Below are 16249 nucleotides of genomic sequence, written 5' to 3'. Positions count from 1 at the left end.
CTATGGATGAATGCATTTCATAAATAAGACATCAAGTGCCACCGTATATGATGCAGTTGATGCAAGGAAAAACAAGTTATATTCTTAACAAGAGACATTCTTAAGTACTTTGCATCTCCACATCAAGAAAAATGGTTGAATATTTTAGAATGTCAGCCTACACGGATGCAATATGCAGAATTGAGGAAAACATCATATTAAGTGCAGAAACAACATCTAAATTGTGGGGATAGAGCTATTAAGTACATCCATCTGACTCTACTCAAACTTGTAGTGCGACGACCTTTTTCTTACATTTTGTGGAGGACTATGTTATGCAACTGCGATTGCTGCTTTATTATCGATAGGAGAAATCGATGGTGTAATGTTGTTGTTGTCATCAACATCAGCCGGACAACACAGCTTTGGATGCCTAATCAGCCTAACATGTTGGTTAGGTACCTAATCAGGCCGAATTAATCATTAATCATAATATTAGATGGTCGAACCGATCTCTTCATGTCTGAGTAATGCCTGAGGATTTCGTGTAACTTTTCTATTTATTAATGATCACTTACTCTTATCAATTATTGGAAACTTTCCAATGGCAAATACCATTGACGCGTGCTAGTTCGCTAACACAGACTCTCACATGAGGATTCGGGTCGAGAAACTCTCTAGCCCCGATCCAAACATTTGCAATTCCGATCCGACATTCAAAGCACCCTTCCACGATCTGAGGCTCATGTGATCTATATGGTAAACACGCCATCCCTCAAAACTACTAGCGGAGGAGACTTTCCCAAACCTTTTTACCCAATAACTTCTAGTGCAAGTAGGCGTCGTGTCACTCCTTCCCCAACTGACTAAGCTCACCAAAACAACGAAGCATAGTCCCTCCTACCACACACCGCCAATTCCATTGCCAGCAAGCATACACAGGAGGGCAATCGCAGACTCGTCAGAAGAGTCGTTAGGTCGAGCTACGTCCAACTTATTAAGAGTAGCTTAATGAGATGAATTTTCAATACGATATGAATTATCTTCATTTATCACTGGGACAACAAATCTATGGGCGTCCAATCATGTTGATTGATGATGCTAGAAGAAATGTATAATATTATCAGAGTAATATTAGAAATTCCATCCATTTATGTGACACATGTAATACACAAAAGGAAAACGGAATTTGACCAAATCTCTCGCGTATATTTAGAGTGACGATGTTTCACAGAACTCAGCAATTATAAACACCATGCTTTCTTCTGATTGAAGAACTTGAACACGAGAAGGAACAACAAAAGGCTTTCAGCTTTGAGAAATGTGGAAGAAAACCATCCATTTCAATCTATCTATATCGCATGAACCTCCTCCTCTGAACCTTTTGAGGATACAATGCAAAACAGCGCATATAAGTATGCATGTATGGCTGTACACATTTACTTTGTGGTATGCTTTCAGGAATGGCCAACAACAAAGCAGTCATGCAGGAGCAACCGTAGCGAAAGCCGCCGAAAGAACCTTCTTCGCTGCACAGAACACACCATATAACAGCAGCAGCATCACAAACTTCTTCGAGGCCAACACCCTCAAGTTTATCTTTATCCGATGTGCCCTCATGAATCTAACTACCGCATTCCCGAACAGACTGAGCCAAGAACCAAGAAGGGCGAGAACCATATTGAGAGCTTCCTTTGGTCCCTCCACGTTACACACTTCGGTTCGGCCAAACTCCACAATGGTTGGGCCTGCTGAGTCACTGTCATCAACATGGCCAAGGCCAAAAGACTCGTTCAACCAGTCGGAGAATCTGATTAGGAGCCTTGCAAGCCAGGCCACTTCGGTATCTGAGATTGGCCTCCGCATCCAGTCACCTTTATATCGTACATCAGCCCATGTTCGCTGACCGATACCTGGGTGTTTCGGGGTGAATATCTCGCCACGTCCATGATGTGGATCATCTGCTTGAGACGTAGATGTACGTGGCTTTTTCAAGGGGCCACCAAAAAGGATATTCATCTGGGATCTGATTGCATCCAGGGCCTGGATGCTATTTGAGACATCCCCAGAAGAAATTTGGATCTCATGTTCTGCCCGCAGCACCAACAGCTAAGAAACAATTAAGAAAGACAGTTATCAATTTGTTTCAACAATTCATATTTAAGAATTAAAAAAAAGATACTTCTATTATTAAAAATGGTAAGTGAAGACCGCCAGCAAAACACAATCACGAACAAAATCAATGAGATGATAATATATGCCATACCATGTATGATCAGCAAAACTCCAAATTTTCAAGACATCTAGACAATTAAGCTACCAAATAAGACAAAAAGTGTCGGTGAAAATACATCGTGGTGATATAATATACCTGAAGTAAGTTATGTGCCCCATCTTCACCATCACTGAAAAGTCTCAAATCATGGTTCCAATTCTCATGTAAAAAAGACCCGTCTGCATCACTTTCACAGAGACCATCCTCCCAATCCTGACATCAGGAAGACATTAGGAAAAACCAATGCATGTAGTTATGCTTTTATCCAAGCATAAAGATGCACAAAAATTCAAGTTCAATGGAACTTTAGAGTAAAGGACCAAAGGAACTCCTTTGTGATATTGTGTCTCATATGTTTGTTTAATCCTTTGTCATAGAAGTTGCCCATCATAACAAAGTTTTCATATTACCCATCTCAAGGAACTTTGTAGTTCTTGGAGATTTCTAGAGCAAGTTTTCTGGGTTAATGAACTTGAAACTACAACCAAAGGAGAATCATGTACGGCCACAGGCTTCTAGGCTTCTCAGTGACTAATATATACATAGACTTCCTAGCATAGAGGTTGCCACAAGCTTAAGAGGGTCCATGAAGTTGACAGTTGAGTAGACCACAGAACTGTAGTGACAGAAATTCTGCAAGTGCCTTATCAGAGTTGTATTATATAGTTGATCTCATATTGGTGGAAAGACTAGAAGTAGGAAAGAAACCACAAAATGAAATGAAACTTCCAAACATGGATCTGCCATATATGATCATTAAACAAATTTTATGTAATATATTTCAGAACCACACACCACACTAACTGACACCTGCATTTCCTTCATTCAGACGGAGCTACAACAGAATTAGAAGACCAATGAACGTGTCAGAACTTTACCTGCAATTGTTCACAAATTGATGGAATGTATTTGTATGCATCATTAGAGGAATATGCAGAAGGTCTAGCTGGTTTAGAATGAAAAACAACATCAACTTTCCGAATAAGGTCCAGCAGTTCCTTGGACAAAGTCAAAATTTTTAGCACCTGAAAAGACAACCATATAAAGACTGCCATCAACTTGGACAGCTAGTTGATAATGCATTCCAAAATGCACAATTGTAAGTCTAAAAAAGTATTTTAGCATTTAAATTCCCAATAAATTTAAACATTTAGCAAAATTTACTTGATTCTTCAACCAAAAGAAGACCATTACAATTGGTAACAGACTCTATAAAACCGAAAAGCAGAACCTAAGAAATGCTGCTATCATAGTCGAAGAAAACGAGTATTGCAACATTACCATGAGATAGTCAATATTTCTAAGTTCAGCGATATTATATTAGAATGTGTAAAAGGTGTCTACATAGTCGACGAAAAAAGTAATATAATATGTACTCTTGAAAATTTTATGATTCTAATTTCGGCACCCAGAGATTAGTTTCCTTGCATGACTAATTTTGTTAATCTGATTAGTTCTTCAACTGCACGGGGTCTAGAAACGAGATTTTCTGTTACATAAAAATTCAGGCCTATGCTTCAGGTTGGTTGAGAAAGTGAGAAGGTAAAACTATCTATTAGACATGGAAGGAGGAGCCCGAAAATATTTCATGAGGGATGGCTACCAGTATTTGAGATAAAGAGGAATAGGGGGGAGGTTCCACCAGTACCAAGTATATTCCCCTACCTTACTTCTCTTTCCTTTTTAAGGATTTCTCTCGGTTTTCCTTTTGCCTTCCAGCACCCAAAATCTTGTTCTCTACAGACATAGCATACTCATGAGCCGGCCAGCCAAAACCCAATACAAAGCAAGATAAGATGAGGACTTTATTCTAGCATTCAACAAGTGTATACAAGTATAGAAGAAACAAGAGGGCCAGATTCCCTTCAGCCACAAAAAAAAAAAAAAATCTACACTTATTGTTGCAGTAAGCAACAGCATGTTTGAGACCAGTCAGCCAACAAAATCAGTAATGAGTTTATATGTGACACATCTCGCCATTTAGATATTGAATACTTTGCACACCTTGGTAGAGTACTTGGAAGCTATCTTACCGGGGAATACGAGAACTAAGACACCAAACATGTTATCCCTATTTGCAAAGCTACATAAAAGAATAAAAGAATGGATAGCACAACGACAATAGCTGAAGAATAGACAAAGTAAGGAATGGGTTATGAACAAAATAAGCACAGCATATAAAAACATTATATTCCATGATTGCAAAATTGGAGAAAGGAGATCAAGCTTGAAACCAACATAAAAGTGTTTTAAGATAAGTATCCACATAAATGCTCCATTTCTGTGGTCTGCCACATCTTTGTACGATACAGGTGAGTCAAAAGATGAAACAATATAGTTACCAAGGTAATACAAGAAATTGGATAGTGGCACAGTGGCACTAAAAAGTATCAGATGACTAACATAAAGACAACAGAAGTGAAGGGGAGAAGAGGATCAAGATATCGTTTATGGAGTACTGATAATTAAAATAGCGAGGGGCATAAAACATTTTGTTGTGATCAACAGGTGCCCCTTAAATTTAAAACATAGCAAGACAATTGTTCGGCCATATAAAGCCAAGTATTGGACTATTAATGAATAATTAATGCAAACATTTTGGGTAGCTCAGATGAAAATGTTTTAGGTGAATATGTGGAATTAATAGGGAGGATAGAAAAAATATTTTTGTTTTTAAACAGTTAGGTATAATCCCAAGAGAGAATAAAATAAGGGAGAATAAGTTTAAAAGATTAAACATGTTCAAAGGATACAGATATTTGTCATTAGACAGTTAATGCATCAATGAAACTGGAGGAGGTAAAGGAAGTTTTAAAAAAATCCATTTGTAATGTATTAGTAGTGCAAGGAGACATAGAAGATGATCTAAAAGAATTTTATAAGAAACAGTACAAAAATATTTGAATGCTCTTTATTTTATTAGAATTATTAACATGTACAGATCTTAATTGGAGGAAAAAGATCCATAGAGTACATTTCGATTTGTTGTTGTTGTTGTTGTTAAAAACTCCCAAGCAAGTAAAATAGAAAAGCAAAAAAATTAAAAAGGAAAGCTCATAAGAATATTATCAAACTTGCCTACCTAGAAAGAGAAATAAGATCATTGATCACTAACTAAGCAAACTAATTATTCACAGAATATTGAGCGATGGCATCTGATACAACGATTCATGGAGTAACAAACACTGGCATGAAAGCAATACAGATTACAGAAGTGCAGCACCTTTTATCGAGTCTAGACAGAGATTCAATAATCAGAAGTAACACATACCTTATGTATCATCTGGATAACTGACTCCACATTTGTATGGAGAAACTTGTGTGCAAACCCAAGAAAATGCATAACCAATGAGCTGTAGAATAGATAATTTGACAAAACATAACTTTCCCAGGCCGGAGAGTATTGCAAGTCCATGTGTCTCCCCTGCTTCCCTTTGCTGCTTTTATCGATATTTTCATTCCCTCCTACTTCTTTCTTCATTTCTGCTGGGTCAAACTTCGAAAACTCTTCTGGACTAGTGTTCCATGGCTCTAGATAAGACATCCATAAATAGAATACCTGGGAAGCATTTTTTATTGAAGCCCCTATTGGACAGAAAAGAAAGCTCCTCAATATAAACCTATACAAAGGCCTCTGGATCACTGCATTCCAAGAACCAACTGAATTCTCACAGCAAAGCATTACGTTTCTTGAGCTAAGAACATCCAGTGAACCCTTCGACTTGGGACTTTCACCGTACACCATATGCCGAGTCTCAGTACCTGAAACAGTTGAGTCACAGTTCAAGTACTTCACAAGCACCTTCAACACATCTCCTAGTCCAGCGGTAGGAGGAGCCTCACCCAGAACCGCCTTGTACGGGAAAGACAAACCAAAGGAGCGACAAACATTCATCGGAAGTGGAGAAAAATCATTGTCGATCATCCAAAAATGCACAAAAGTGTGGACCAGGAATTCAGCTTGCAGGAACGCCGTGTCATCGTAGCTCAATGAGTAATGAAGTAAAGAGCTACGGTAGGGCTGATAGGATAACCGATTCTTTGGCACAAAAACATGAAGATAAGCGTACAGAAGCTGGAGATACAGGTTGCATTCGGGCTTCTGCCTAGATCCGCGACTGCTGCTACATAAAACCGGAAGCGACGAGGTCCATTTCTCCAACCTAAACTTCCGGCTCTTTCGAACCACATTAGCGTCGGAGCTCTCGCTGTTTCCTCTACGAACAGGGTAGTAGGCGAACCAAAACATGAAGTACTCGAAAGCATTGAGCTGCATCTGGTACGGGGAACCCTGGACCGCGTCTTCCTTAACCCTACCTTTGAGAAGCGGGCAGAGATCGGAGAGGACGGAGCTCGGCCGGTCGCTCTGGAGGGCGAAGCGAATCCACTCCGGCAGCCGCTCGATGGGGAACACGTAGCGGACGAGGGCGTGGCGATCGACGGCGGAGATGGAGGATATCAGTATGCCGTCGGGGGCGAGGAGCGCGAGAAGGCGGCCGGCGAGGGCGGGATCGGAGGCGGCCTGGTCGATCCAGGCGGTGGACGCAGGGCGGCCGGGCGGGGCGGAGGAGGCGGAGGAGGAAGGGGGAGGGACGTCGTCGAAGCCGAAGATGCGGCAGATGAGGGCGGGGAGGGCGACAGAGAAGAAGGCGCGGCTCTGGTCGGAGGCATGGCGCCGGAGGAAGGAGTCGACGGCGGAGCAGGCGGCGGCGATGTCGGGCGGCGCCACGGCGGCCAGGACGGTGGTGGCCAGGTCCTGGGCCCGGTTCTGCGAATCCATCGTTTAGGGTTTTGGGAAAGGGGGAGGAGCGGAGAAAGGGAGGCGTTTGGTGTTCGAAGATTTAAAACGAGGAGAGGGGGGCGGTGGGGGGGTCGAGTTGGGATCGAGTGGCGCTCTTCCTTCGAGAGAAAGCGAGAGTGCGGGGCTACGTGTCCGGAAACGTCGACGGGGGAATGCGCCCACGTGGCGCTCGTCGCTTCGGATTTGTCGTAAGCTACAGGGCGTCCGAGTCTTCTGACCATCTCCTCGGATAACAAATCAGGACGGTCCAACAGGCACCCGCGACAATCTCAACGATGGTATATCAATACAACAGTTAACAACATTAACAAGAATACAAGTATATTAGCGGTAACCATAAATACAAACGAAGAATATTATTTCTACATCAAGACAATCATTCATTAGTTGAAATTCTGAAAATTAAAAGGAAATATAATTATAATTATTTGTAGTACGAAGTTTTTGACCTATCAGTTGTCTTTTACTTAGATTTTTGGATATATATATATATATATATATATATATATACAAAATTGATATTATTTAGTTTGAGTCTAAAATTTAGTATCATAACAGTTCAAGATGGCTATTAATTTCTTCAATTGAGAATCAAATAATGATTTAGTAATAAAGATTAACCATAGTGATATACAATTTTTTAAGAATATAAGCTGGAGTGTTATATATTTTTATGTAACTTTTGTAACAACTAAAAGTATTATTATTATTATTATTATTATTAATCTAATTCAACAAGAAGTATATATTTAATTAATAAAATTAAATAATATACACGATTGAATGCCACGTTATTATCATTATTATACCAACTCAGACGTCTCATCAACATAATAATATGACACATAATTGTACGAACTGTAATATCATTATAAAAGGTCTCAAGTATATTAATAAAATTAAACACCCATCTAAAATGTCTGAATAGAATTAAACATTACTAAAATCATTACAAAAGATCTCAAGTAGGTTAATAGTATATACGAAGATAGATGTTGGCAAATACATATGAAAGTACCTATTACTGTCAGCTTAATGCCTAAAACCAGTGACTACCTGCTATGGAGCTGACATCGATCGACTCTACATGCCCATTTGCACTCTGAGGAATAGATATTGTAGAATTCTTTTCCCTCGGCATTAAGACAATGAAAGTTTTGAACAGTCGGAGGAGGAGACTACTTTACTAAATAAGTCAAAACTGAACCCTAAGCAATGTTGAATGATTCGTATAAAAGCATATAATCTCCAAATTCATAGTTCCAGAGATTTTCATTACTGACAATGGAAACTTAGTTTGATAATCCAAAAGTTGGCTATCTCCCCATAGTCAAATGATCAAACTGAAGTTACCAATCAAGCTATTTTGGAGGTGTTTGGATTGATGAACTTTCAAATATCATATGGAGCACTCAACTAGAGAATTCCCTTCTACCTCGACCAAAATAGTTATAGCAAAGTCTATGCTTATAGTTAAGACGAAAAAAATATCAAATAAAAAAATTAAGAGTTAAACTTGACTTGATTAAAGTACATTTGAGAATTTTGATTGAGATTATAATAATTTTTATAATAATTTTTTTTACGCTAATTTTTATAGTTTGGTGATTTAGTTCTAAGAAAAGTTATAACGAGTGATGTAATTGGGAAGCCCCCTATCTAATTTTTAAAAATATTTTAAATAAAACTTATATCGATTTCACATCAAATAGTGTTATCATAAGAATATACTAAGTTTGTGAAAAGTTTTACTTTTATATAGATATGATAGTAGGGAGACTTTATATTTTAGTAGAGTAAGAAAAATTTTAAACATGTAAAAATAAAGAAGAAACGAACGGTTAGTCATAAGTGCCATACAAGTCAATCACGTGAGTGATGATACGTGCGACATGACACTCATTCTTTTTACTTATTATATTATTTGATATTTGATATTTTTATATTATCTATTTCATGGATATATTGTGATATCTATATATATATTATGATGTCTATGGATCTATGCAATAAGAGTCGGATCGTGATGAGATCACGATAATGAAATCGATTCACCTTTAAATATAGACTATAAATAATCCCGGTTATAAGTTCCTTGAGAGGGATATCGAGATAACCGGACAGACTGGTATGCTGTATACTTATCCGGTGGTTGGTCTCATAGCTACTCGTGTGGGGACACTAGGGATACAGTGTAAGTGTTCATTGGAGAATGAGTTTATCGATTAATCCGCTTATGGGATACTGGATGGTTGATGATACCTTATTATCAGACAATGATTCTATCGTCTCAATGGTATATCTGGTCCTTAGACTTGAGACATCAAGAATATTCTATATAAGTACTGTACTCTTTGATATCGGACTCATAGGTATAGAAGTTCCAGACTTAGCACAACCGGTTATCGGGAGTGACAACCAATCTTATGAGGGCTATTGAATATTGATAAAAGATCATCCGCTCTCGGTGTCATAAGGTGAATATCTCGTGTGTTCTTGCTTAGACAAATCTTCGGCTCAGGTCATTCAAATTGAGAGAGAAAAAGTTCATTGGGTGAATCCGATTAGAGCGAGACTCGAGTAGAAATTGTATGGGCCTGATAGCACCATGCCTGGTATTTGGTCTCTGAGGTATTAGATGGATGAGGGACTATAGATACACGGTAACTAAGGACAGACACGTTTAATGGATTTGGATTCTCCTGTATCGTTTGGAGACTATGGCGTAGTAGCCTAGTACGTCCATAGTCAATGAGTCGAGTGAATTATTATAGCGATAATAATTTAATGAGCTAGAAGGAGTTCTGATATGTATGACTCACAGCTAGCTCGATATTGGGCATAGAGGGTCACACACATATGGTAGATACTACGACGAGTAAAGGTTCGAATATCAGATATTTGTTGGAGTCCCATCTTATTAGATATCTAATAAGCCCTAAATTATTTGGATCCTATAGATGAGATCCAATAAGAGCCAATAAGAGATTATTGGATAGAAATCCACTAATCTAAGAGGCTTAGGTAATTGAATAGAGATCCAATACCCAATATGGTAGGATCCATTAGAGTTAAGTTGACAGGGGGGTCTCTATAAATCGGAGATAACCAATGAGATATAGGCTAGGCCTTATTGGTTGCAACCTCCTATTCTCATCTCTCATTCTCCTCCTCAGATAGTAGATGTCGAGATTTAGGTCGCGACTCGAGGAGCGTCTTCACAGCTTTTGGATCACCACTAGAGACGAGGACAATTAATCTTCTTCATTATCTCTCATAGATCTATAGAAATTCAGGGATATACAATCTCCCTAGGTAACACAACTTTCTCACAGGTGATTTTCAGTTTCGTGGGTTTTTACACGTCAATCTATGCATGACAATAAATATATTTTAAAATTTTTAAAATTTTATTTTATGTTATACATATGATGTTGTCCCTAAATTTTCCAACAAAAACAACATTAAAGCAAAACTTATTAGGAGGTTGGTGTAGTCTCGAACTTAGGGATCAACGTCGGCTTAATGTCATCGGCATGACATTCTTAGGTTCAGGTGCCATGTGGGACCACCTCCTCGCCCATCTCCTGGGCTACTCCTCGAACTCCTACCTCCCTTCGTGATGTATTTTTTTGGATGCATCCCTCCAACATCCTTTTTCGCCTCGATGTCATCACTTCTCGTCGAAGGTTTAGATAACTCATCAATGAATTGGTCATTATTTTCTATGATGAGGGTGGATCCAACATATCAATCAGAGGATTGCAAGCCCCGGATGATCTCCCATGACTCAAGAAATTAAAAAATGATAGTCACAGTCAAATGATCTTTTGTGAATCATATTGACTCTTAATACTTGATGGCTCCCTAGACTTTGTATCGAAGCCAAAGTGATTCTTCTATATGGAGTTGATAGGCTAGCTTCTCATAACCAATGTTCTCGAATTAGATTTTTAATGATGAGTTCAACCACCCTCATTTTCTCCTCATCCTCCTCTAATCGATGTTATTTGTCAAGCGACTACTTCAGTTCCTTAAGCTCTTTGCACATCATCGTATGAGTCGAGTCATCTCTCTCAAACTTTATTTTGTATCTAACTAATTTATTTTGAAAGATCCTCTCTTTCCAAGATGAGGACATTAATGTTGTTGATGAATCTTGGGCTGGGTCGAGCTCCAAAACACATTCAATTAGAGGGATTTGGTCAAAGGTGTTGGATATCACTATCACCAAATTCTTATGTGCCTCGTTGAAAAGCGATTACATTTAGACTAATATACATCTCAATTGATAGTGTAGGGTGTATTACTCCTTGATTCTACTACATTATCTATAATGAAACCTCCTGATGATGATTCTCTACCTATAGACTCTAGGTTGATCTATGAGCCCCTTTCATGAGCTCATGCCACTCGAGCATATATGAAGAGACATCTTTTATATAACAAATGTCATATCCGAAGGTAGATGCCAAGAGGCTTAGTTGGCCCGAAGGATCTATAAGAGGAGTCGACTGCCTCAATGACTTAGATATAATGACTTGATGAAGGATAACATTGGTAGAAGCTTCGATCAATTCCCTTATGCCTTAGGGAATAATGCCTCGTATATAGTTGAATTCATTTCTACAGTGATATGAATATTTTGCATGTAGGTATAATCATAAAGAGGTTGATGTAAATTTACGAGTAAGAAAAGATAAAAGGAATAAAAATTTTATTATGAAAAACATATGTCTTTCGCCTAGATTCCTTATATAAATTTTTTTCCAATTAAAACAATACGAAACTTAAAACTTCACTCATTAATTTTTTGAAATTGAAATAAATACAAACATTTATTATTAAGAGATGAATATTTGCACCTAAAATTTTGAGTTTCCTAAACAAAAGAAAAAAAACTAAAAAATAAAATTCTAAGACATAATGTTAACTATAGTAGATAACCCAAAGTCCACACATTATGCATCCTAGCATTCAAATCTTATAAAAGTACTTGACGTATCTTTTATATATATATATATATATATATATATATATATATATATATATAATAAAAATCATAAAAAAATAATATCATTAGAAAATACTGTATGTACCAACATATAAAAGATATACAACAACATGATAATTCAATATTTATTCTCTTACATGCTATCCGACTAAAATCGAACGTCACACCAACACTCATCAAGGATGCACTAAGGACTTCACCTTAATCACACTAATGCATGAGTCCTTGTTTTGGATCGAACATGAAGATACGAATATACGTCAATGACTTCGCCAACTTGTAGTAGTTGCAAGTGGAGGTTCAATGTATGATTGATTAGGAGAGCACAAACACCTAACACAATGGAATTCGATACGAACATTGATATGGTCTTGTTTTTTCCCATAGAACTCATAACATAGTGGCTTATAACCTATTTGCGATCCATAATTTACAGCTTGTTATCATAAAATGCTCAATGTCTAGTTTATCTTGCATCGATCCTTCCTAATATTACAGTTTTAATCTCACGTTGGACGTGGAATGAATTGAATCAACTTATGATAATAGTTAGATATACTAGTCAAATATTTTGGATCAATGAAGTATACACTGATTTAATGAGTCATATACTTAATTTTTCTATCGAAAAATCATCTTAGATATGGAAGAAAATAATTTGGTTTATGTATTCTACTTTCTTATTTAAACATGTTACAAACCCGATGAAATAATAATATCCGAATTTGTTTCAAGTGACAAAGCTTGTGATCTCTCTCTCTCTCTCTCTCTCTCTCTCTCTTGATGTTGAGTCTTCTCGGAGCTATCTCCATTGCTGTAATGTTGTCGTTTTTAATTGTGGCTTTTGCTTCATCACCTGCCATTGTTGATGCACTTCATTCCATTTTGCCTGAAACTTTCTCCATGTTTTCTGTCAAGGAATCCAGGCATTAGTCAATGCAATTGCTTTGGCTCTACCACCTATATTATTTGATTGCTCCACCACGGATATCCTTCTCTCTCTCTCTCTCTAAATGATTTTGGAGCAACGACAAAATTATTTTTATATACAACACAACTTGTGCATGAATTTTTTTTAATAAGTTAAAAATTAAGATGGAGACACCATTTATTGTCTTAAAGTGAAATCTTGACATTTTCTATAGATGTCATCAAAAAAATTACTCTCAGAATGACAATGGAAAAAATAATTATACAACAAAAATAATTGTACAACAAAAAATAATAGGAGGGATGATTTTTCTCAACAGAATAGAGGATTTCCCTTAACAAAATAGAGAGATTTCCTCGTATAGTTGAAAAAATTATATGCTATTACATACATATTAAACTTAATTTTTGAAATATAAATATGAGATTGATGAACTTTGCATATAATATATTAGATATATATATTATTATATATACTTTATACTTGTAGATGCAGAAGCAGGTAACATTGAACCATTGCTTTATGTTGGCCACTGTTTTCCCTGTTGGGGGACATGAGGCTACTTCATCTTTCTCCCTTTGGGTCCCAATGAACACCTAAAGACTTTAGCGGAAATTTACCTTCTTCCACCTTCCAGTAAAGAAAACAAAGAAGACACAACACAAGGGTGAACCCATCCCCATCCAACACTTACAGTCTTCTTTGCTTGTGCTGACTATTGTCACATCTAACAAAAAGGAATCTGTCATCTCATTCAAAAACAACGTGTAGGCTTCCGCTTAGAACATGGGATAAAAAGTCTTGGTAAGGTTTATGAACCAAATCCTATAGATTATTATATATCATATTATTTTATTATATTTTATATTTTAAATATTAATCTGATTATGATATAGTAAATATTTTTAGCAGATTCAAAACCTCAGTTGATATCTTTTTATATCTTAAATACTGACTTAGTAGAGATTTACCATATTATTTTACCCAACGTAAGGATTCAAAGTTTCTATCTCATATATTTTTTTTTTACATCTTAAATATTAGTCTGCTGATAATATACTGAATCCTTTTATGGAGAGTCCAAAATCTTATCTAACATATTTTTTAAAGATATTAGTTAGTTTATTAATAAAGACTTAAATCTCATATTTATCCTTTTATCTTTTGAAAAATAATAATTAAAGATTGTGGTGGCGACCACAATTCACTTGTTTTTTTCTTTTAGAGTTCCTTTTCTCTTTTTAGAAAACCATGTGCTAGTTTGTCATCTACTTTGACTACATTGTCTTATAAATGTAGTCTTATCACACTACATTGTTTTATCACACTTTAAACATGTGTCATCTTTGAAAGTAGAGAAGTTATTTCCTTATAGAAAAATTTGATATGCTAGAGCTATATTTTCCATCTATTATTCTTATGAATTATTAAGTTATTTGGTAACTTAATAGAAAAACCAACCAAATAATGCATAATGCACAATTGACTAATGTTATCAAAAGGAATATATATATATATATATATATATATATATATATATATATATATATATATATATATATATATATATATATATATATATATGTGTGTGTGTGTGTGTGTGTGTGTGTGTGTGTGTGTGTGTTTGTGTGTGATATATATATTTTTGATATTAGGCCCAAAAAATTATGCTTGATCTCAAGTAGAATAAAAAATCTACCTAAATCAATTTAAATCATAAAGTTGGCCTATAAGAATCCATCATTTGTCATAACCATGTGAAAATATTGAGATGAGAACTGAAAGAGAGAGAGAGAGAGAGAGAGAGAGAGAGAGAGAGAGAGAGAGATTACCACCCAAAGACAAAGGATCATTAATAACTTTGGAATTGAATGAAGAGTCATGTGCAAGATTTCAGTAGAGAACAAGGAATCATATGAAAGATTTACCGCAAAGAAGGAAAAGAAGTCCTCACTAAAGCGAATGATCAAAGCTTTTGCTCTCCCTCCTGTTATAGAAAGCATAGGATCGATGCACTACCCAACTTCAGTAAAGCAAGACAGTAAACTCCACGTCTTTGCATTCTGATTTATACCCAATTGATGGGTAGTTTGCTAAGGTTGATCGATGTGTAATGGTACACATGAACTCCAAAGCCTTGTAGTTTATGTGGAGGTATTGCAGTATGTGCTGAGAGAATGGGGTGTAAGAGCTAAATTATCGGCTGCTTTGCCTTGAATTCGATTAGAAGAGGAGGAAGGAGGAGCAGCTGCAGCTGCGGCTACTGCTCAATTCACGTAGTATTCCCACACCAATGGCTCCTCCACCCTGAACTGAATGCAGTCCTCCACTGTGGATGGCGCCCATGACGGATGCGAGCGGAAACCTTCGCTTACGTCAAGCGGGAGATCGGGCAGGTCGAAGAGCTTGTCGTCGCCGTCGCTCGATAGAGCTGCGGGGGCTGGAGATCGCGACATCGGCATCTCGGCCTGCCTCCTGCCTGACTCCTCGCTGGCGCGTGTTGTTTCTCCGCGGCCGCCGAAGGTGGTGGCAGCAGCCAACGCGGCTGCCGCCTGGATGTGCTCGGGGGCGGCGGAGGCCGGCCGCGGTAGCTCATCGGCCAGTTCGGGGAAGTTGAGGCACGCCGACTGGCCCTTGATGGTCATCGCCGCCACGTCGTGCGCCCTCGCGGCCATCTCCGCCGTCGGGAACGTCCCCAGCCAGATCCTCGACTTCTTCCTCGGCTCTCGGATCTCCGACACCCATTTCCCCCAGGAGCGCATGCGTACGCCTCGGTAGCCCGGGTGCTTTCCCTCCTTGCTCCTCTTGTTGGCCTTCTCACCGCCGCCTCCGCCGCCGCCTCTCTTGGACCCACTAGTCCTCGTGTTACCTTCTTCCATGTTGGAAAAGACAGAGAAGCTTCTACGAGAGAGCGAGAGAGACAGAGAGAGATAAATCAGCGGGGAGAGAGAGGAAATCTAAGAGGCGAGAGGAGAGGAGTGGAAGTGCAGCATTACGACACAGGAGTGGCTGCCTTCCCGTCCTCCTTGCCAAAGCGACACGGTGAGCTTCCTCAAAAGAGAGAGAGAGAGGCGGTAAAGATTGGGTTACCGATAAGAGGTGTGTTTCATGTGGCTTTTGATTCCCCTTAGCTGGGATGCCATTAAGCTTCTAACGTAGAAGTCATTGCATGTTCCCCACCACAGCGGTAGCGAAGGAAATAAAGGCGACGGCCATCAATCATCAGTCACTCTACCAACCTCGGTCGCC

General features: G+C 38.1%; 2 protein-coding genes across 3 annotated transcripts; both read right to left on the bottom strand.

Moving 5' to 3' along the window:
- Window positions 1-1157: 1157 nt before the first annotated feature.
- Window positions 1158-7116, bottom strand: LOC103971619 (uncharacterized). The gene is made up of 4 exons (XM_009385678.3): window positions 5526-7116; window positions 3133-3279; window positions 2351-2467; window positions 1158-2088 (listed from the first exon to the last, which is right to left on the bottom strand). The coding sequence occupies exons 1-4, from the start codon at window positions 7032-7034 to the stop codon at window positions 1462-1464; spliced, it is 2400 nt and encodes a 799-aa protein (XP_009383953.2). The 5' UTR covers window positions 7035-7116; the 3' UTR covers window positions 1158-1461.
- A 7756-nt stretch (window positions 7117-14872) lies between these two features.
- Window positions 14873-16249, bottom strand: LOC103974771 (ethylene-responsive transcription factor ERF039-like). 2 transcript variants are annotated; one of them, XM_009389658.3, is made up of 2 exons: window positions 16091-16249; window positions 14873-15901 (listed from the first exon to the last, which is right to left on the bottom strand). In XM_009389658.3, exons 1-2 carry the CDS (start codon window positions 16141-16143, stop codon window positions 15268-15270), a joined length of 687 nt encoding a protein of 228 aa, XP_009387933.2. In that variant the 5' UTR covers window positions 16144-16249; the 3' UTR covers window positions 14873-15267. The 2 variants fall into 2 exon arrangements, with proteins under 2 accessions (XP_009387933.2, XP_018677471.2); XM_018821926.2 differs by having other exon boundaries at window positions 14874-15901; window positions 15997-16136.

This window comes from Musa acuminata, chromosome BXJ1-11, assembly GCF_036884655.1.
Source record: "Musa acuminata AAA Group cultivar baxijiao chromosome BXJ1-11, Cavendish_Baxijiao_AAA, whole genome shotgun sequence".
In the NCBI taxonomy this organism is placed as follows: domain Eukaryota; kingdom Viridiplantae; phylum Streptophyta; class Magnoliopsida; order Zingiberales; family Musaceae; genus Musa; species Musa acuminata.
The sequence above is the reverse complement of the archived record's forward strand: the minus strand, read 5'-3'. Positions and strand labels throughout refer to the sequence as shown.

Excerpts from the sequence above, each read along its gene's own strand:
- LOC103971619 (XM_009385678.3), bottom strand. The coding sequence starts at position 7,034 with ATGGATTCGCAGAACCGGGCCCAGGACCTGGCCACCACCGTCCTGGCC. Across the intron at positions 3,280-5,525 it reads TTATCCAGATGATACATAAG|GTGCTAAAAATTTTGACTTT; the intron begins GTATGTGTTACT and ends TTGTCTTTTCAG. Across the intron at positions 2,089-2,350 it reads GGGCACATAACTTACTTCAG|CTGTTGGTGCTGCGGGCAGA; the intron begins GTATATTATATC and ends ATTGTTTCTTAG.
- LOC103974771 (XM_009389658.3), bottom strand. The coding sequence starts at position 16,143 with ATGGCATCCCAGCTAAGGGGAATCAAAAGCCACATGAAACACACCTCT. Across the intron at positions 15,902-16,090 it reads ATGAAACACACCTCTTATCG|AAGCTTCTCTGTCTTTTCCA; the intron begins GTAACCCAATCT and ends GCTCTCTCGTAG.